Source organism: Scyliorhinus torazame, chromosome 17 (genome assembly GCF_047496885.1).
Source record: "Scyliorhinus torazame isolate Kashiwa2021f chromosome 17, sScyTor2.1, whole genome shotgun sequence".
NCBI lineage: Eukaryota > Metazoa > Chordata > Chondrichthyes > Carcharhiniformes > Scyliorhinidae > Scyliorhinus > Scyliorhinus torazame.
In genome coordinates, this window is record NC_092723.1 from 178,925,126 (window position 1) to 178,945,757 (window position 20,632).

Below are 20,632 nucleotides of genomic sequence, written 5' to 3' on the forward strand. Positions count from 1 at the left end.
TCTAGAGATTAAGTCTCTCCTACAGAAATTTCCATCTAGATAATACATCTTTATGATACCTAAACAGCAGTACTATCAAATTAACATGTGGAGAGCTGAAATATTAACCCGATAAAGCTGTATGTTTATCAGACTATCATCTAAATACCTGTTGAAGTTAAAAGTATTTGGGCACAATGTTGTGTAGATTTATTTTTCATGGGTAATTGGCTCCATTTTTATTCATTAACAGTCGGAGTCATGTTCTGCTATCATTCACCAACTAAAGACCACAGCAGAAGAGGTTGGTAACATATTAGTTCTCTTCCATTTTTAAATGTCCTCGTCCATAAAAGATAAACTCTTGCTCACTCTTCTAAATTGAATCTTAAAATGTTACAGCACAAAAGCATGTAATTTCCAAGTGCTTTTCCACAGTAGCTGCTTCGTCAAATCTCATTCTCCGACTCGCTTCCATGCCTTTTCATGGTCCTCCTTTTCAAGCACCTGTTTCCCCTTAAGAAAAAAGGTTATGGACTTCAAAAGTTTGTGACCGTGGATTGCACATTTCTGACCTGTTTATCAAAATCAGTCTGGCTTAAGTACTGCAATAAAATTTGAGTTCCCCGTTAATTTTTGTTGTGGTTAACCTAAAGGTTCAACTTGAGTTTTCTCTGCTCTAGTGAAAATAGCCATGACTTCTCCGATCTCTGCATAGGCTGTTAAATGAGAGGTTACACCCAACAAATCCATGCTGTACCCTTATCATTGTCCTTTTCATCCTCTAATGGGCAGATTGGACAGGCTGGGCCTGTATCCATGAGAGTGAGAGGTGATCTTATTGAAACGTACAAGATCCTGCGGGGACTTGAGAGCGTGGATGCTGGAAGGATGTTTCCCCTTGCGGGTGAGGCTAGAACTAGGGGGACACGGTTTAAAAATAAGTGGTCTCTTATTTAACATCCTAGATGAGATTTGTTTTCCGGAGAGTTGTGAGCCTTTGGGACACTCTCTCCCAGAGAGCAGCGGAGGCAGGGTCGTTTGAATATTTCCGAGGTAGAGGGATGTAAATTCTTGAGGAGTAGGCGGAATGTGGAGGCCACAGTCCAATTAGCATGATCTTATAAATGGCAGAGCAGTCTTGAGGAGCTGGAAGGCCGATTCCTGCTCCCTAATTTGTATATTTGTTATGTGTCCAAAATTTTACATGCTGTTTCATGTGTGCTCACTTACATCATCTTCTGTATGTTCTACATAACCTCGGTACAAAACCAAGAATTCCACTTGCATTATTTCAGGCGTTATTGACATGGCTGTCAACATTTAATGACCTAGAATACCAAGAGTCCCTTTCTCATGTATTTCACTTAAAATCGTACATTGATGGTGTATTTCCTTTCCGTATTCTTCTACAGTCTATTTTGCTGCACTGGATCTGCATCTGCCAGCACCATTTTTTCTGGTTATCTGTGTCCCCACTCAGTAATCAAAACCTTCTTTAAAATTTGGTGGCGTTTGATTTTTTTCTAAATCCATATCCACGATCGCATACACTTTTTAAAAAAAAAAAAAAGAAAGTGACCCAACATATTGTCGTGAAATGACACCAGCTCAATCCTTATTGAGTGGAAGAACCACCATTTGCTAATGCCCTCAGCAATCTTTCCGTTCACCGTAATATGCCATTCTCTTGCCATCCAGATGGCACCGTAAACATTTTTTTGATAAACTGTATCACTGCATTTTTTTTCACCTATTTCAAAATTCTTTCGCGTTAGTCAAATACAACCTGTCTTTTTAAGAATCTATTTTGACTGCCCTTGAAAGAGCTCCTTTTTCTTCAGGTGCTTATTAATTCCATCCCATGTTTAAAGAATAATTTACCAAGAGTTTATAATTTTCATCTTTTCTGATGCGAAATGTCAGATTTGCCATCTTGCCGTCTTTGGTACAGTTTTCCTTTCTGTAGAATTTATGGCAAAGACTTAATCTAACATTGGATTCTCAATCACCCTATCAGGATCCTTGGGTATGAATTGTGGATCCTATTGATTGTATACCTTAAATTTGAGTAATTTCTTCTATACATTTTATCTTCAAATGGTCCTTCCAATAATTGTTCCACGTCCACTGCTGGTGGTTCTAAGCATACACCGTTCTTTCCATTTTCAACTTGTCTCTTTATCCAGATGGGGAAAATTATTTTAGGCTACAATGTAATATATCGGTGCATGTGATCCCTCTTTTAAAACAAAAAATAACCTGGTGTGTGTACACTCAATCCTCTTTAAGGGTTCTTAATTGAAATCTCAACTCCATGTTAATTAATTGATCTTGTTTTATCTCCATAGGAGGCAGAATCAACATCCATCCAGGCTGCGGACAGTACAGCAACCAATGGCAGTGTGACTCCTACAGACAAACGGTAAGGAAGGGCCTGAAAGTAAATATTGGGGGGGGGGGGGGGGGAATGTAAAGTCTCATAATCCGTTTGATAAATGATTGGGGGTTGGACTTGACCCAAAGATCAAACCTTTCCCAACATAAAATGAAATCTCAAATGCCTGAAGGTATGTATTTGAAGAGATCTGCAAATGCTTGTCTTGTCAAATGTGTTCTGGCCATATAGCTGCTCCATGGCTCCCAACGGTGACTATCGGGAGTTTGACTGATCAGCATAATTGCAGATGGAGATATGTTTGGTCTTAACATAGAACATAACATAGAAAATACAGCACAGAACAGGCCCTTCGGCCCACGATGTTGTGCCGAACCTTTGTCCTAGATTAATCATAGATTATCATTGAATTTACAGTGCAGAAGGAGGCCATTCGGCCCTTTGAGTCTGCACCGGCTCTTGGAAAGAGCACCCTACCCAAACTCAACACCTCCACTCAACACCAAGGGCAATTTGGACATTAAGGGCAATTTATCATTGGCCAATTCACCTAACCCGCACATCTTTGGATTGTGGGAGGAAACCGGAGCACCCGGAGGAAACCCACGCAGACACAGGGAGGACGTGCAGACTCCGCACAAACAGTGACCCAAGCCGGAATCGAACCTGGGACCCTGGAGCTGTGAAGCAATTGTGCTATCCACAATGCTACCGTGCTGCCCTTGAGAACAAATAAATCTACACTATATCATTTAACCGTAATCCATGTACCTATCCAATAGCTGCTTGAAGGTCCCTAATGTTTCCGACTCAACTACTTCCACAGGCAGTGCATTCCATGCCCCCACTACTCTCTGGGTAAAGAACCTACATCTGATATCCCTCCTATATCTTCCACCTTTCACCTTAAATTTATGTCCCCTTGTAATGGTTTGTTCCACCCGGGGAAAAAGTCTCTGACTGTCTATCTATTCCCCAGATCATCTTATAAACCTCTATCAAGTCGCCCTCATCCTTCTCCGTTCTAATGAGAAAAGGCCTAGCACCCTCAACCTTTCCTCGTAAGACCTACTCTCCATTCCAGGCAACATCCTGGTAAATCTTCTTTGCACCTTTTCCAAAGCTTCCACATCCTTCCTAAAATGAGGCGACCAGAACTGTACACAGTACTCCAAATGTGGCCTTACCAAAGTTTTGTACAGCTGCATCATCACCTCACGGCTCTTAAATTCAATCCCTCTGTTAATGAACGTGAGCACACCATAGGCCTTCTTCACAGCTCTATCCACTTGAGTGGCAACTTTCAAAGATGTGTGAACATAGACCCCAAGATCTCTCTGCTCCTCCACATTGCCAAGAACGCTACCATTAACCCTGTATTCCGCATTCATATTTGTCCTTCCAAAATGGACAACCTCACACTTTTCAGGGTTAAACTCCATCTGCCACTTCTCAGCCCAGCTCTGCATCCTATCTATGTCTCTTTGCAGCCGACAACAGCCCTCCTTACTATCCACAACTCCACCAATCTTCGTATCGTCTGCAAATTTACTGACCCACCCTTCAACTCCCTCATCCAAGTCATTGATGAAAATCACAAACAGCAGAGGACCCAGAACTGATCCCTGCGGTACGCCACTGGTAACTGGGATCCAGGCTGAATATTTGCCATCCACCACCACTCTCTGACTTCTATCGGTTAGCCAGTTCGTTATCCAACTGGCCAAATTTCCCACTATCCCATGCCTCCTTACTTTCTGCATAAGCCTACCATGGGGAACTTTATCAGATGCCTTACTAAAATCCATGTACACTACATCCACTGCTTTACCTTCATCCACATGCTTGGTCACCTCCTCAAAGAATTCAATAAGATTTGTAAGGCAAGACCTACCCCTCACAAATCCGTGCTGACTATCCCTAATCAAGCAGTGTCTTTCCAGGTGCTCAGAAATCCTATCCTTCAGTACCCTTTCCATTACTTTGCCTACCACCGAAGTAAGACTAACTGGCCTGTAATTCCCAGGGTTATCCCTCGTCCCTTTTTTGAACAGGGGCACAACATTCGCCACTCTCCAATCCCCTGGTACCACCCCTGTTGACAGTGAGGACGAAAAGATCATTGCCAACGGCTCTGCAATTTCATCTCTTGCTTCCCATAGAATCCTTGGATATATCCCGTCAGGCCCGGGGGACTTGTCTATCCTCAAGTTTTTCAAAATGCCCAACACATCTTCCTTCCTAACAAGTATTTCCTCGAGCTTACCAATCTGTTTCACACTGTCCTCTCCAACAATATGGCCCCTCTCATTTGTAAATACAGAAGAAAAGTACTCGTTCAAGACCTCTCCTATCTCTTCAGACTCAATACACAATCTCCTGCTACTGTCCTTGATCGGACCTACCCTCGCTCTAGTCATTCTCATATTTCTCACATGTGTAAAAGGCCTTGGGGTTTTCCTTGATCCTACCCGCCAAAGATTGTTCATGCCCTCTCTTAGCTCTCCTAATCCCTTTCTTCAGTTCCCTCCTGGCTATCTTGTATCCCTCCAATGCCCTGTCTGAACCTTGTTTCCTCAGCCTTACATAAGTCACCTTTTTCCTCTTAACAAGACATTCAACCTCTCTTGTCAACCATGGTTCCCTCACTCGACCATCTCTTCCCTGCCTGACAGGGACATACATATCAAGGACACGTAGCACCTGTTCCTTGAACAAGTTCCACATTTCACTTGTGTCCTTCCCTGCCAGCCTATGTTCCCAACTTATGCACTTCAATTCTTGTCTGACAACATCGTATTTACCCTTCCCCCAATTGTAAACCTTGCCCTGTTGCACGTACCTATCCCTCTCCATTACTAAAGTGAAAGTCACAGAATTGTGGTCACTATCTCCAAAATGCTCCCCCACTAACCAATCTATCACTTGCCCTGGCTCATTACCCAGTACTAAATCCAATATTGCCCCTCCTCTGGTCGGACAACTATTGGTTTTCCAGATAGTCATGGGGAGGTGGTGGCATAGTGGTATTGTCGATGGACTAGTAATCCAGAGACCCAGCATAATTCAGGTTCGAATCTCCTCACGGCACACTGTTACAGTGTGGAATCGCACAGGAGAAAAGGTATGCTGTAAAAACCCATCTGGTTCACTAATGTCCTTTTAGGAAAGGAAATCTGCCGTTCTTGCCTGGTCTGGCCTACATGCATTCCGGACCCACAGCAATGTGGTTGACACTTAACTGCCCCCCCGAGGGCAATTAGAGATGGGCAATAAATGCTGGCACAGCCTGCGATGCCCACGTTCCATGAACGAATAAAAGAAAATTACTGATGAGTCATGCCACATTGATCCAATAAACACCTGGTAATTAAGCATTTTTCATAAAATTATCATATAACTGCAATCCTGATAGAAGGGTTCCTGTTTCACTTGGTTTATAGATTTAAATAATAAGATTTATATAATTTACACAAATCCAATCAGCAACTTTGTTTAATAAAAGTTGTCAGTTCCAATAGAAATGCAATATCTGCACAGGATTTTAAATTGAGGACATAACTAATCTGGGTAGATATCATTTTTGATGAATAAAAATAGTTTCATTTCTGTCTTTGCAGGATAGGCTTTCTTGGTCTAGGCTTAATGGGAACTGGAATTGTTGCAAATCTCTTGAAAATGGGCCACACTGTTACAGTGTGGAATCGCACAGGAGAAAAGGTATGCCTCCTTCAGACGTCTGATCTGTTGACTATTGAGTTGCTCAGTAATTCTGTCAGCCTTGCTTCAATGGGTAGCACTCTTGCCCCTTGAGTCGAAATATTGTGGGTTCCAGCTCCACTCCAGAGACTACAAACAATTCAGACTTGTGTTTCAGTGCACTTTCGGGGAGGCTGTCTTTTGGGTCTCGTAATCGCGTAGCATTATTTGAAGAACAGGAGAGCTCTGCATGTCTCCTGTTCAACATTTATCTCTCAACAAACATCACTGATCTGGTTTGTCTTTCACTTGGATCCTTGCTGTATGTAAATTAGTTGCCACATTTCCTGAGCACAGGAATATGGCATTGAGATTGAGGAACAGCGGTGATCATATTGAATGGCAGAGCAGGTTCGAAGGGCCAAGTGGCCACCTCCTATTTTCTAAGTTTACTTTATAACACTAAGTAGATTTCAAAGGTATTTCATTGTTTGTGAGTGCCCTGATGTCGTGAAAAGGGCCATTGAAATTCAGCTGTCTGCCTTCACTGCATGAAGTATCTCATTAGTTGGAAAGTGCTTCTGGATGTCCTACAGGTGTTGAGTACAAGTCCTTCCCTTTACTGCAGGTCAATCAATGGCTTGCAAGATGGAGCTAGAGTGCACAAGGTCCTTACGACTCAACAAGCTCTGGTTATATAACGAGGATTGAACCACAAGTTGGGATATGAAATACCGTATAGATTGAATCTTTCTTTCTATACTGTTTTGCTCTTGTTCAAAATAGCTGGCTCATTCCAGTGGCATAGAGACTGAAATCAGAAATATATTTAGCCCATCCTTGTGTCATAGAATTTATAGTGCAGAAGGAAGCCATTCGGCCCATCGTGTCTGCACCGGCCCTTGGAAAGAGCACCACACCCAAGCCCACACCTCCACCCTATCCCCATAACCCAGTAACCCCACCCAACCTTTTTGGACACAATGGGCAATTTAGCATGGCCAATCCACCTAACCTGCACATCTTTGGACTGTGGGAGGAAACTGGAGCACCCAGAGGAAATCCCCGCAGACACTGGGAGAACGGTCCGCACAGACAGTGACCCAAGCCTGGAATCAAACCTGGGACCCTGGAGCTGTGAAGCAACTGTGTTAACCACTCTGCTACCATGCCATGTAGCTTTGTGACACAGCATTATGGAACACTAGTTCCCTGTGAAAGTACACTCTTGAAATGAGTCTGTGTGATTTTGTTTTTGAAGTGAAAATTTATCAAACACCTCTTCGTTTTGTGACAGTGCGACCCTTTTCTCCAGGAAGGGGCACGTTTAGGACGGACACCTGCGGAGGTGGTTTCTACATGTGATATCACACTCTCTTGCATCTCTGACCCAAAGGCAGCTAAAGATGTAAGTACACCTACTGTTTCTTAACCTGATTGGCTGAGCAACAACGGACCATAATGTTCGCTACCTTAATCTTTTTTAAACACTGTTTAATTTAATGGCGAGGAACTCGTATTATCTTCCACGCAAGTTCACTTCAGCCATTATCACAGCGGTCTACATTCCATCCCAGGTAGAAGTGAGGAAGGCGCTGGACGAACTGTACACAATTATAAACAACTACGAAACAGAACACTCGGAGGCCTTGTTCATCGTGGCCGGAGACTTCAACAAGGCCAACCTCCACAGTGTACTGCCAAAATTCCACTAGCACATCTGTCCCACCAGGGGCGACAATGCTACTTAAAAATCAAGGGAGGCTAGCGTTCCATCCCCCGACTGCACTTTGGGAAATCAGACCATAAGACGGTGCTCCTTCTCCCGGCATACAAGCAGAAACTCAAGCGGGAGAATCCAGCTAAGCATGTTGTACAGTGCTGGTCTGAGGAAACAGAAGAGCTCTTGCGTGACTGCTTAGAGACAGTGGACTGGTCCATATTTAAGAACTCAGTGACCAACTTAATGAGTATGCCACCACCGTCACAGACTTCATCAGCAAATGTGTGGGCGACTGCGTGCCAAAGAAAGCAGTACGTACGTTCCCCAACCGGAAACCAGGGCTTAATCGCAAGATTGACTCCCTATTGAAGGACAGATCTGAGGCGTTCAAGTCAGACGACCCTGACCTATAGAAGAAATCCAGGTACGACCTCCGCAAAGCCATCCGAGATGCCAAGAGAGAATATCAAACCAAGCTGGAGTCACAGATAGACTCTTGGCGGTTGTGGCAAGGACTAAACAACATAACGGGCTACAAAGTGAAGCCGAACAGTATCTCCGGCAGCAGCGCCCCCCCTCCCCGATGAACTCAGTGCATTCTATGCTCGGTTCAAGCCGGTAACCAACAATCCGCTATCGAGTGCCCCAGCAGCCCATAACTCACCCATACCCACGGTAGCATTGTGGTTAGCACAGTTGCTTCACAGCTCAAGGGTCCCAGGTTCGATTCCTGGCATGGGTCACTGTCTGTGTGGAGTTTGCACTTTCTCCCCGTGTCTGCGCGGGTTTCCTCCCACAGTCCAAAAATGTGCAGGTTAGGTGGATTGGCCATGCTAAATTGCCCTTCGTGTCCAAAAAAGGTTGGGTTGGGTTGGGTGGGGCTGCTGGGTTACGAGTGGGTGTGCGCGCTTGGGTGGAGTGCTCTTTCCGAGGGCCGGTGCAGACTCGATGGGCCGAATGGCTGCCTCCTGCACTGTAAATTCTATGATACTATGATCACAGCTTCCGAAGTCAGATTGGCCTTGCTGAAAGTGAACCCTCGGAAGGCGACGGGTCCGGATGGGAACCCTGGTCGTACACTCCGAGCCTGCGTGGATCAGCTGGCAGAGGTGTTCACGGACATCTTTAACCTGTCCCTACTCCACTCCGAGGTCCCCGCCTGCTTCAAGAAGACCACCATCATACTGGTGCCAAAGAGGAACCAGGCAACGTGCCTCAATGACTACCGTCCTGTGGCCCTGACATCAGTCGTAACGAAGTGCTTCGAGAGGTTGATCATGAACGCATCACCTCCATACTCCCAGAACGCCTTGATCCACTGCAATTCGCATACCGTCGCAACCGGTCCACAGCAGATGCCATTTCCCTGGCCCTACACTTATCCCTAGAGCATCTCGAAAACAAGGACTCCTATATCAGGCTCCTATTTATTGACTACAGCTCTGCATTCAATACCATAATCCCAGCCAAGCTCATATCAAAGCTCCAAAACCTAGGACTTGGCTCCCCACTCTGCAACTGGTCCTCGATTTTCTGACCAACAGACCACAATCCGTACGAATGAACAATAACACCTCTTCCACAATAGTCCTCAATACCGGGGCCTCGCAAGGCTGTGTACTTAGCCCCCTACTCTACTCCCTGTACACACAACTGCGTGGCAAAATTTGCTTCCAACTCCATCTACAAGTTTGCTGACGATACGACCATAGTGGGCCCGATCTCGAATAACGACGAGTCAGAATACAGGAGGGAGATAGAGAACCTAGTGGAGTGGTGCAGCGACAACAATCTCTCCCTCCATGCCAGCAAAACTAAAGAGCTGGTCATTGACTTCAAGAAGCAAAGTACTGTACACGCCCCTGTCAGCATCAACGGGCCGAGGTGGAGATGGTTAGCAGTTTCAATTTCCTAGGGGTGCACATCTCCAAAAAATCTGTCCTGGTCCACCCACGTCGACGCTACCACGAAGAAAGCGCCAATACGTCCTCCGGAAACAAGGAAATTCGGCACGTCCACATTAACCCTTACCAACTTTTACAGATGCACCATAGACAGCATCCTATCTGGCTGCATCACAGCCTGGTATGGCAACTGCTCGGACCAGGACCGCAAGAAACTTCAGAGAGTCGTGAACACCGCCCAGTCCATCACACGAACCTGCCACCCATCCATTGACTCCATCTACACCTCCCACTGCCTGGGGAAAGCGGGCAGCATAATCAAAGACCCCTCTCACCCGGCTTACTCGTTCTTCCAACTTCTTCCATCGGGCAGGAGATACAGAAGTCTGAGAACACGCACGAACAGACTCAAAAACAGCTTCTTCCCTGCTGTTACCAGACTCCTAAATTACCCTCTTATGGACCGACCTCATTAACACTACACCCTGTATGCTTCGTTGATGCCAGTGTTTATGTAGTTACATTGTATACCTAGTGTTGCCCTATTATGTATTTTCTTTTATTCCCTTTTCTTCCCATGTACTTAATGATCTGTTGAGCGGCTCGCAGAAAAATACTTTTCACTGTACCTCGGTACACATGACACACACATCCAATCCAACTTCTCAACATATTTTTCGGTTACCCTTTTCACAAAAAAAAACCATAGAGTCTGAACATTTGCAGTAAGTTTTATTTGTGCTTTCAGCTGGTCCTGGGTCCCAGTGGGGTGCTGCAAGGGATTCGACCGGGCAAATGCTATGTTGACATGTCTACAGTGGATCCTGAGACGTCCACAGAAATCTCACAGGTAATAAGATGAGCAGATTTCACAAAAGCACAAGATTTGCTCTTGTCTTGTAGATTGTGCTTGTACTAATTTTCAGTTCAGCCAGAGTGAACTTGTACATATCTAAATATCTGGATATTTCATGCAACACAAGATTATAACATTGAAAATCGAAGCAATAATAAAAATGTAACCATTCTGCAAGTGAATGAAAACTGATTACGTAATTCAAACCAACTTCGTGAAATGTACCTTTTTTCACAGTCTGGTTGCATTGATAATGACTTGCACCTGCTGGTCTTAAGGCTAGGTTTCGTTATAAATGTGGTGGGCTGATTGAGCAAGTGGAAAACCCTCAGATAGGCAATAGTTACTGTTATTCTGAAATGTAGTTTCTGGTTGCAGCTTTGTTTCAATTTCCTGTGCTTCTCTTCTAACATTTTGCTTCAGTTATTCATCTGGGTGGGTGGGGCATTCCAGTTCTCTCCATTGACTGGGCAGCTAGAATGTGGAGCAGACTACCGCTGACAGTACAGGGTTTGATCCCTGTTCCAGCTGAGGTAGACTTGGCGCCTGCCTCCTCGCCCTAGTTGCAGTTTAAAAAGACTATGTACCACGGTGCTATGTGGAACTGTCGAGCACTTGCCTTTGAGTAGAAAAGTGAAGATTATCCATTCTTGTATTTTGTTACCAATCTGCCCTTCTAAAGCTTTTGGGTCATCTTTCTTTGCTCATTGCTATCACCTATGCTGTATGTTTTCAGTGTTCTCTGCCCACTGCTGAAATATGTTTTGCTTTTCTGTTTTCTTCGATAAGCCTTGTGCTCCTGTCCTTGCTTCTAGTCTGGTTTGAATGTTTCTGTCGTTAATGTCAGTTCAATCTCTTGTAACAAAACGCATGGTATAGAAAGTTGCTTCCCCAGTAGCTTGATGGACAGATGTGTCACACAATATGGTGCTGAGTCATTCCAGTGGAGAACGCTCGATTTGATTTTGATATGGGCTGGATTAGCTGTGCTTGGTTGGCACAGCAGTGCAAATGGGACAAAGGATCTCCATCTCCCTGTTGCGAGGGAGGGTAAACATTGGCTACCATCGCCAGTCCTGTTTATTGCCTGACACTGTTCTTGAAAAGTGCACAGTGTGGGCATTGCAAAGCAAACAGGACTGACGGGAAGCTCTTTGAGATGCAAAAATGTAGTGGTGCACTGTTATCATCCAAATCCTTGGAAGGTTCTGTGACTTGATTTAAAAGGCAGATATGTTGAATTTTCAACCAGTTTTTAACAAAATATTTTAGTGTGCATGATTGGCATGTGGGAGGGTGACTCCACGAAGGATTTTCTTGGCACAAAGTGAAGTGGATAAGGAAGAATTGTGTGGTTGAAAAATCTACTGCACGGTTACCTTGGATCTCATTGGTGATGGTTTCAAAGTTTTCCTGACCCAATTTACAAAGTATGATCTAACATACCAACTGGTGCTCCACTTAGTGCCGTGACTCCTGTTTTCTGATTGGGGTGCCCGGTGCTACATTAAGATCCTGATCGTTGACGGGCCTTCTTTGGGATACTCTTTAAACTTAACAGGTGGTAGCCAGGACTGATCTGTAATTGTTGCTCCGTTGCATAGGTGATCACTTCCAGAGGGGGGCGCTTTCTCGAAGCACCAGTCTCTGGGAATCGGCAGCTATCGGAAAATGGAATGCTGGTGATCCTTGCTGCTGGAGATAAGGCATTATTTGATGATTGTAGCAGCTGTTTTCAGGCCATGGGGAAGAAGTCTTTCTATTTGGGTAGGTTTGTGTTTACAGAATCCTCAAACTATTTCTCTCCTATATTTGAATTGCCTTGATAGAATTGTTTATGGTGCGAGCAAGTTCTATGTCTCTGAAGAAGTTATTTTAGGAGGAACGGCAAAATCATAACTTTGTGGTGAAATTGATTAAGCATCGAACCAGAGGAACAATTTATGCAAGCAATTAAATATATTTGAGAATTTCCGCAAACCAAATGTTGCTGTATAATCGGCAATTTGCTTTTTTTTGATACAGAGCATTATTTTAAAAAGTCTCATCAGTGACTCTACTTCAAAACTCTGTTCAAAACAACCCTGCTTGGGCGGGCATGGTGGCGCAGTGGTTAGCACTGCTGCCTCACGGCGCCGAGGACCCAGGTTCGATCCCGGCCGCGGGTCACTGTCCGTGTGGAGTTTGCACATTCTCCCCGTGTCTCACCCCCCACAACCCAAAAAGATGTGCAGGCTAGGTGGATCGGCCATGCTAAGTTGCCCCTTAATTTAAAAAAACAATAATAATTGGGCACTCTAAATTTATAAGAAAAAAACACTTTCCATAGATATATTTACATATATTTCTTGATTTTATATTGCCATGTCAATTTTTTTATACATGTATGCTGCTAAACCAATGAAACTGGCTAAATGTGATAGCATGACATTTTCCCCAGAGAGGCGGTAACGTACACACTTGAAACCCAACAAAGCATTCTGACTGTATCCTCAAGCTGTGCCCCCTCCCCTTTCTCAAGCTCGCTAACTTATTCCCTCCACTACTAAATAATACCAGCATTCTGTGTTTAATTACAAAATGTTTTTAAAAAATCACCCTGAAGAGTGAATAGATTTAATCCTTTTTTTTTTTTGCGATCCCTAATGAGGGATCTGCTTTCCAAAATGACGCACCTCATCCCACCAGTGCTTAATTTGCGTAACTAATTTGTCTAATTGAAAGAAAAGTACCGTCAATGCTGAAATACAAGCTGATCTGTGAGCATCTATGGAGAGGGGAGCCGGGTTTCAGCTTGATGAACTTTGACGATGGATCATAAACTTGAAGCTCTGTTCCTCCCCCCGCCGATGCTGCCAAACCGGAGTGTTTCGGGCATTTTCTGTTTCTATTGTTTAACGGCGGCTAGGGGACTGTCTTGACTAGTCTTGAGCATGGCTGTATGAAATTAATTTGAGATGCAATTTCTGCTTTCAGGACTAAGTGAAACACATAATGGGCAAGCTTAAATTATTGTTTTCTTTTCAGGTGAGGTGGGCAATGCATCGAAGATGATGCTGATTGCAAACATGATCCTCGGCAGTTTCATGGCTTCTGTTGCTGAAGGATTCACATTGGCTAAGAGAGCCAGCCAATCGCAAGAAGTATTGCTTTACATCCTGAGTCAGGGACCTTTAGCAAGTGCTTTCTTGGACCAAAAATGCCAAAGTAAATAACTTTTCTAGTTCCTTTGGGTGGAATTGGTTAATGCAGAGGATTCTGATTGTCTGAAACATAGTTAATTAATTCCAGATTGGTAGAAACAAATTAATTTCCAGTTCGAAATCCAGATGCAAATATTGCTATTAGAAACAAATTGGGGGATTTGGTTCAAATGCGAGTCCGTATATATTTCATGAATCATAGAATCCCTTCAGTGCCGAGCGAGGCCATTTGGCCCACTGAGTCTGCACTGACCCTCTGAAAGAGCACCCTATCCCCATAGCCCCACCTCGGGGCAAATTAACAAACCCACGCAGACATGGGGAGAAGGTTGTAAACACCACACAGTCGCCCGAGGTCGGAATCGAACCCGCAAATCACTGTGCAGCATGATCTGATATGGGGCAATAATCTTTCAAAGATCTGTAATATTTGAATCAATGGACTCACATCATTGATAATGGGTGTTTTCTGTGGTTGTAGTGTTCATGCTCGAAGAATGGGATTAGGGGAATGTTACTATGGAATATTACACAGATATGCCACAAGCTCAGCAAGCTTTTTGGTTGGCTGTAAGACTGAAGAGGAATCTGAAAGTTGGCTGCTTGCATAACGCATCCAGTATTTTTTTTTTTAAACTGGCCAGTACACTTAGATTTTTACAGAACTTTAATCTTGATCAACATAAAGTTGTAACTCTTAATTTGATGTCCTTTATCTTTTTGCTATAGCTATCTTGGGCAGCACGGTAGCATTGTGGTTAGCACAATTGCTCCACAGCTCCAGGGTCCCAGGTTCAATTCCCAGCTGGGTCACTGTCTGTGCGGAGTCTGCACGTTCTCCCCGTGTGTGCGTGGGTTTCCTCCCGGTGCTCCGGTTTCCTCCCACAGTCCAAGATGTGCAGGTTAGGTGGATTGGCCATGATAAATTGCCCTTCGTGTCCAAAATTGCCCTTACTGGTGGGTGGGGTTACTGGGTTATGGGGATAGGGTGGAGGTGTGGGCTTGGGTAGGGTGCTCTTTCCAAGAGCCGGTGCAGACTCGATGGGCCGAATGGCCTCCGTCTGCACTGTAAATTCTATGTTGTAAGATATGTTATAACAAATGACCAGCAAGCCCATTAACCTTGTATCCACTAGTGATTGTCTCATTATCAGATATTTTACAGGGAAGCTTCAAGCCCGACTTCTTGTTGAAACACATACAAAAGGACCTCCGGTTAGCCATTGCTATGGGTGATTCTGTCAATCATTCAACTCCAATGGCTGCTGCGGCCAATGAAGTAAGTTGAGCGTGTTATGCCCTTAATGCTTCTTAAATCACATTTTAAAATCAATAACATTGGACTAGCTCCATGAATCAGTGGGGATGACATGAGGCACCTGTGCTTTTCCCCACATTGTGGTCCTGATCTGTTGAACTGTTCAGAAAGCACAGCATTCCGAGAGGTTCCTGATTGATGGGAGATTAATGTGCAGACTGGGAACGGTGTATATCATGTCAGTCAGCAGTGGAACGTACTACAGCTTATTGATGCCCTAATTACAGTTTTAGACAGTCTCTCTCTCTCTCTCTCTCTCAATAATATATAAATATATCTCTCCCCTTCTACTCAATCTATCCATGTTCACCTTTGTTTTTGCTTCATTGTTCAAATTTTAATCTATATGTTTAGACTTTGATTTTATGTTAAATGTATTTCTTAAACATTAGGTTGGCAGTTAAACTGACTCCACAAGGCAAAGTGTTTTAATCCTAATTAAGGATTCCTGTTGTGGAATTTGAAAGCACGTTTGGTTGCTTGTCAATTCTGTGTTCATAGTTCAAGTTCAGTTATTGTGCTCTGTAAAAATTCTTCTTTTGATTTCTTGCTGATTTTGGTCATTGAAAAGAGTTGAGAGTCCAAGTCAACCCATGTTGCAGCACATTCTGACAGGACTGAGGGTTCTCCACTATAGTATCCACAATAGCTTTGAGTGTTACATTAGATTTTCTGTTGGTTAAGAGGCACCCTCAGCATAGAAAGAAAGTTAGAGGTGGAACAAATAATCAACCAGGAAGTGACTGAAGGTGGCAGTGTTGTCCACTACGAGAATTACATCATAAAATGGTGTGATATTTGAAATGGCCGATCCGACTAATCTTAGTCGGATCAATAATTAGGAAATAAATCTGACTTTGAACTATATTCCTGTTACCATTCCAAAACTTTGCAGTGGGAATACTGAAATATGAAATATCTAGCAATAATAAATCTGCTTGGATGACTCTGTAATTGTCAGCCTTTTGCTTCTTAAGTGAGACTAAAACAATTAGGTACTCTGGACAAATACACGTGAGCAAATCGAACCTTTAATTCTCTTGAATATCTTGATCTTAAACCTAAGCACTTTGAGAGACTGGGAAAATAATTAAGCCAAGTTTTTTTTTTTTAACTCTCCTTTAAGGAGATGGGAAAGTTTTTAGGTTTTCCCTACTCTGGCTTTTCGAGTTGCAAAGCGCTCCCAAAGGCGTGGAGGCATGTTGTGGAAACCGCCCAGGAAGCCTGCAGTCCCAGGAGATAAAATCTTCTAAGGTTGACCCCACCTGTTCTGTTTTTATTATTTAAATTAGAATTTCATTAATGTAATTTTAAAAATCATTTTCTCCATTGCCCACCTGTAGGCATCTGAGAATGCTGATGTTTAACATCATAGCAAGTCAGAACATCAGTAATACAGGTCTGTGGCAGGTTTTAGGACAGGAATTTTATTAAGTGTATAGTAATTGGAAGTCACATCACTACATTAAAAATTAATGGGGGTAACATGAATTCTTGATTGTCCTGTGTTAATCCTTTTTGAGCTAACATATTTTAAAATTCATATCTGGCACTCATTCAATTTTGGAACTGATTAATCGGATTTGTGGAAGCAGGGTGATTCCTCTCGATTTCTCCATCCTCCCTTAATGCCTTTCCGTCTTCCCGTGCTTTGCAATTTATGTTCTGTTCAATTTTGACATCGGTATCAAACTTCTCTGATTTTTAAAAACATTTTTTTATAGGTGTTCAAGAAAGCGAAGGCATTGGACCAGTCTGAAAATGATATGTCTGCAGTATACCTGGCATGCAACCAGTGACCACAACAATGTTTTAATTGTTTCCTTTTAAATTCGGGGGCCATTTATTTTGGTTTTTATGTTTCCATTATCAGTTACTGCTCTAATCTGCCACACTGGTCATTGTACGTTGATTCCTCGGGTGCCTGAGAATGATAATGGGTCCATATCCAGCCAGATGTCATGAATACACTGGCACGTGGCACCTCTGAGACTGTGAAATAAGCATGTGCTGACCAGCTGCTGCTTTTCTTTTGGTTGTAATTTTGTTCGGATGGTGGTTAAGAAGTTATTGGAAGATGGGTTGTTGAAAAAAGGTGTATGCTAGTGTTAACCCTTAACAGTTGGTTTTACTGGCTTTGTTATGTACCTCCTGATGTGGTAACTGCTGATACAAGCCCAGTTCTGGTACTGTCAGTCACCAGACACAGTATTATATCACCAAGTCATAAGTAACAAAATGAAGAATCTCTTGAGCACTGCTGAGAATAGTGGGGCACACAAACAATTTAAGGCCTGTGCTGTGGTGATATTGCAGTACGTTTTATGCTCTGGTTATCTTGGTGATGCCAGTGTGGGTTGCGTTATATATATCCGAATGTGTCTGGTATTGTTCTTCTGTACAAAATGAAACATTTTACTGAACTGGTGTCCTGCTTAATGTTTCCCGTGTGGTTTGCACTGGAGGAAAAGGATTTATTGAGGCCGATAATGGGGGTGGGGGGGGAAAAAGAAACACACACATGGCACTGTAAAGTCTGCATATTTTCTGAACAAGTCCAGTTCTTACTAACGTGTATCTTGTGTGCAGCGATCTCCTGCTTTGGGAGTTTAAAAACCCCATAACGATCTTTATAACTTTAAAAACTTTTTCCGAAAGGAAATGTATCTTGCTGCCTTCTTTTAAAAGAAAAGTTGTTCCTTTGTTTTGTACTCAACCGGGTTATTGTTGATTGTTCTGATCAGACGGACCTCCGTTTTCTTTTCTCGATTCCAAAAAAATGTTTTGGGACCCAATCAGAATGTTGCAGTATTAAACCAGCAATAAATGCTGGAGGGGCTTCTGAGTAAATTTCTTTTTCTGTGCGTAACTTGCTCCCAATGCCATCCTGTACATTACACCATTTATACAATTTCTGTATTCCGTGCATGATTGTACTTAACCTATAATTATAGGTTTTTCTTTAAATTTGTATTTATTTACCTTCCTAGGTTTGAAGTATTTGTTTCATTTGCCCACACACTTATTTAAAAATAAAAATAATGCAAACCTGTCGGATATGTTTGTGGCCCGTAATCTTTGTGGGTCTTTGCGCTGATTATACACAGGTGTAGATCCAACTTGGGAATGTAAATTGGATGTGGCTCCCGTTACTTTTAATTGTTTTTACTTTACTGACACCCTGTTGTTGCATGGAGTGGGTGTGCAATGTGTAAATCTTGTTCACTTTACTTTGTGAGGCATGTGATCACTTTTGTCTACACCAAAGCATGATGTCAGGTGTTTAACAAGACCATCTATTGGACCGAAGATGGGTCAAATTTCATTAAGCTGGTTTTGATGAATATGTAAGAGTGGCCAAATTTGACCGGGATTAGCCCTTAGAGCTCTGACTTGAACAAGGGACACTAAAATCAAAAGTTAATCTCAAATGCATGCACACCTCTGATTGACAGCAGCCCCCTGAGGCTCTGCCTGTATTACTATTGTTTGCTATTCCTGCCTGTGAAATAATTTACAGAATTATCAGCTGCCATCAAACTTTGCCTTTGTGTGAGCTCTGTATCTTGCATGCTTTGAAGGAAGTCTGCCCTCGTATCCAATGAGAATGGAATCTATTTGCTAGCTTTGCTGTGGTTCTAGTCAGTAGTAAAATGTACAGATGGCTTCTTCAGAACTCTTCACTTAAGGTTCAGATTACTGTCACCTTTATCAAACTTGGAAACCCTCAAGATAAATGTATTGGACGCAAAGGTTGGGCGGGCGGTGCACATGCACACACCCAAAAAGTATGCTTAACTCGTGTCCAGAATTGGCAGTTTTGGGAATGCTGCTAAACAGTCTCGCCAAGTATCTAAACTGCAGAACGTCTTCAGCTTGCTTGTCCTGTAAGATCATTATGGAACCTCAAGTTTTTTTTTTAAAAGAAGAAACTGGACTATGGCACTGTTCACCAAGGAGCACTACATCTCTTTCGTTCAAGCTTTATTGTAAAATGCTGAGGACCATGTGGCTACTGTACATCTCTGTATTCGAGGTTACTGTGACTAGAACTACTTTTTTGTAAGATTTCTGGGGACCTCACCCCTGTAAATGCTATTTCAGAAACAAAAAGAACCCAATTTCAAGATGCATCAAAAATGTTGGCTTACAACCACTAACAGCATTTTACTACATCTTCCTATGTGTTGTAGCTTTAACTTTTCCAAGACTTTACTTAATTATGATTTAATTCATTCCTGGATAATTCTCTTGCACGTAACCATTACTGTGCTTCCACTTTGCATCAAAGGTTTGTTTGCTTGAATTATTAAACCATTGCCTTGCAATGCACAGAGTGGCCTGTATCTGTGATCGAGAATGGTGCATATTCAGTGCTATACTTTCACAAAAATTGCCTGTACTAATCGTCAAGAAAATCTACCTGTAAATGCTGCTTCCACTGCGAAATGACCCCCCCTCCCACCCACACACACACACACACACACACACACAAAGTATAGTAATGCCATCCCGTCCATGTTCAGTTAACATTTTATCAGGTAGGATTGGTATCAAGCTTATTACAGATCTGGAGTTTCACCCTCTAGAAAAATACCAGTTAATTTGTAATATTAGCACTGGCTAACTTTGTGCAAACGTCTTGAGTGAACAACTACAGATAGAACCTGAATTCTGTAAAGGACACGTGTACACAAACTGCTGTGGTATTTTCTCTGCATTTATTGTACTTTTTTTCTTCCATGTAGCCTGAATTCAAAGTTGCATCCAAAGTGCACAATATCCTGTCATTGCATTTTTATATGCCTTATGATATTTCATCTTAAGATCAATATTGCAGAAATTGGCTACTATTTTTATGGATCCATAACAATTATTTTATGTACAAAATTGTATACAACTTGTCAAATGAGTATTTGGAAGTGTAGTGATTTTTTTTTTTTAATGTATTAAGTTGAGTCAAGCTTGGTCAATAAATGCTGTTATTGTTCAGGAAATTGATTTATAGTTGTCTCTGCATTTCATTTAGTAGTGTACAAGCTGAGATTTAAAAATAGTTTTTTGCTATTAAGAACACACAAGGTAGTTTTAAGAAATTTATATTTGTATTGTCAGACATTAGCAATAAGATATAGTTTTAATAAGATATAGTTTTAAGTGTGTAATGTTTCTGTGCCTGGAAGGTGAAAACCTGTAGTTAGATTCATGCTGGACAAAGGCGTTTGCATGTGTGGGGTCGGTTCATGCTCAACTATGTTTCCGTTGTGCTTCAAGAGGTGTGAACAATAAATAAAAGATGCAAGCAGGTGAGTGTTGCTTAGGAAAGGGAAATTTAAAAAATGTTTTAGCTGGATATATTGCAGATGGAGCCAGGACACCAGGGAGTAAACATCTCAACTCTGCCAGAAGCTGGACAGGACAAGGGCGTTGCAATGATGCAGGTTTCCTGAGGAACACGTTATGGTCCAGGGAATTGGGGCAGAAAGAAAATCTGACGACTTGGAGTTAAGAGAACATGAAATAAAGGGTACTCGGACATTTCTGGGAACCAA

General features: G+C 42.7%; 1 protein-coding gene across 4 annotated transcripts in view; it reads left to right on the forward strand.

The window, feature by feature from the left end:
- glyr1 (glyoxylate reductase 1 homolog (Arabidopsis)) overlaps positions 1-20,081 on the forward strand; it is a 42,693-nt gene extending 22,612 nt beyond the window's left edge. For 2 of the 4 annotated variants that reach the window (XM_072481725.1, XM_072481727.1), the window contains 9 exons: positions 233-283; positions 2,331-2,404; positions 5,998-6,097; positions 7,374-7,484; positions 10,452-10,553; positions 12,164-12,326; positions 13,587-13,766; positions 14,917-15,041; positions 16,805-20,081. In XM_072481725.1, coding sequence (XP_072337826.1) covers positions 233-283; positions 2,331-2,404; positions 5,998-6,097; positions 7,374-7,484; positions 10,452-10,553; positions 12,164-12,326; positions 13,587-13,766; positions 14,917-15,041; positions 16,805-16,879 — 981 coding nt within the window. In that variant the 3' untranslated portion in view covers positions 16,880-20,081. The remainder of the gene's footprint in view (positions 1-232; positions 284-2,330; positions 2,405-5,997; positions 6,098-7,373; positions 7,485-10,451; positions 10,554-12,163; positions 12,327-13,586; positions 13,767-14,916; positions 15,042-16,804) is intronic. The other 2 variants (XM_072481726.1, XM_072481728.1) reach the window with 2 other exon arrangements.
- The last annotated feature ends 551 nt before the right edge of the window (positions 20,082-20,632 follow it).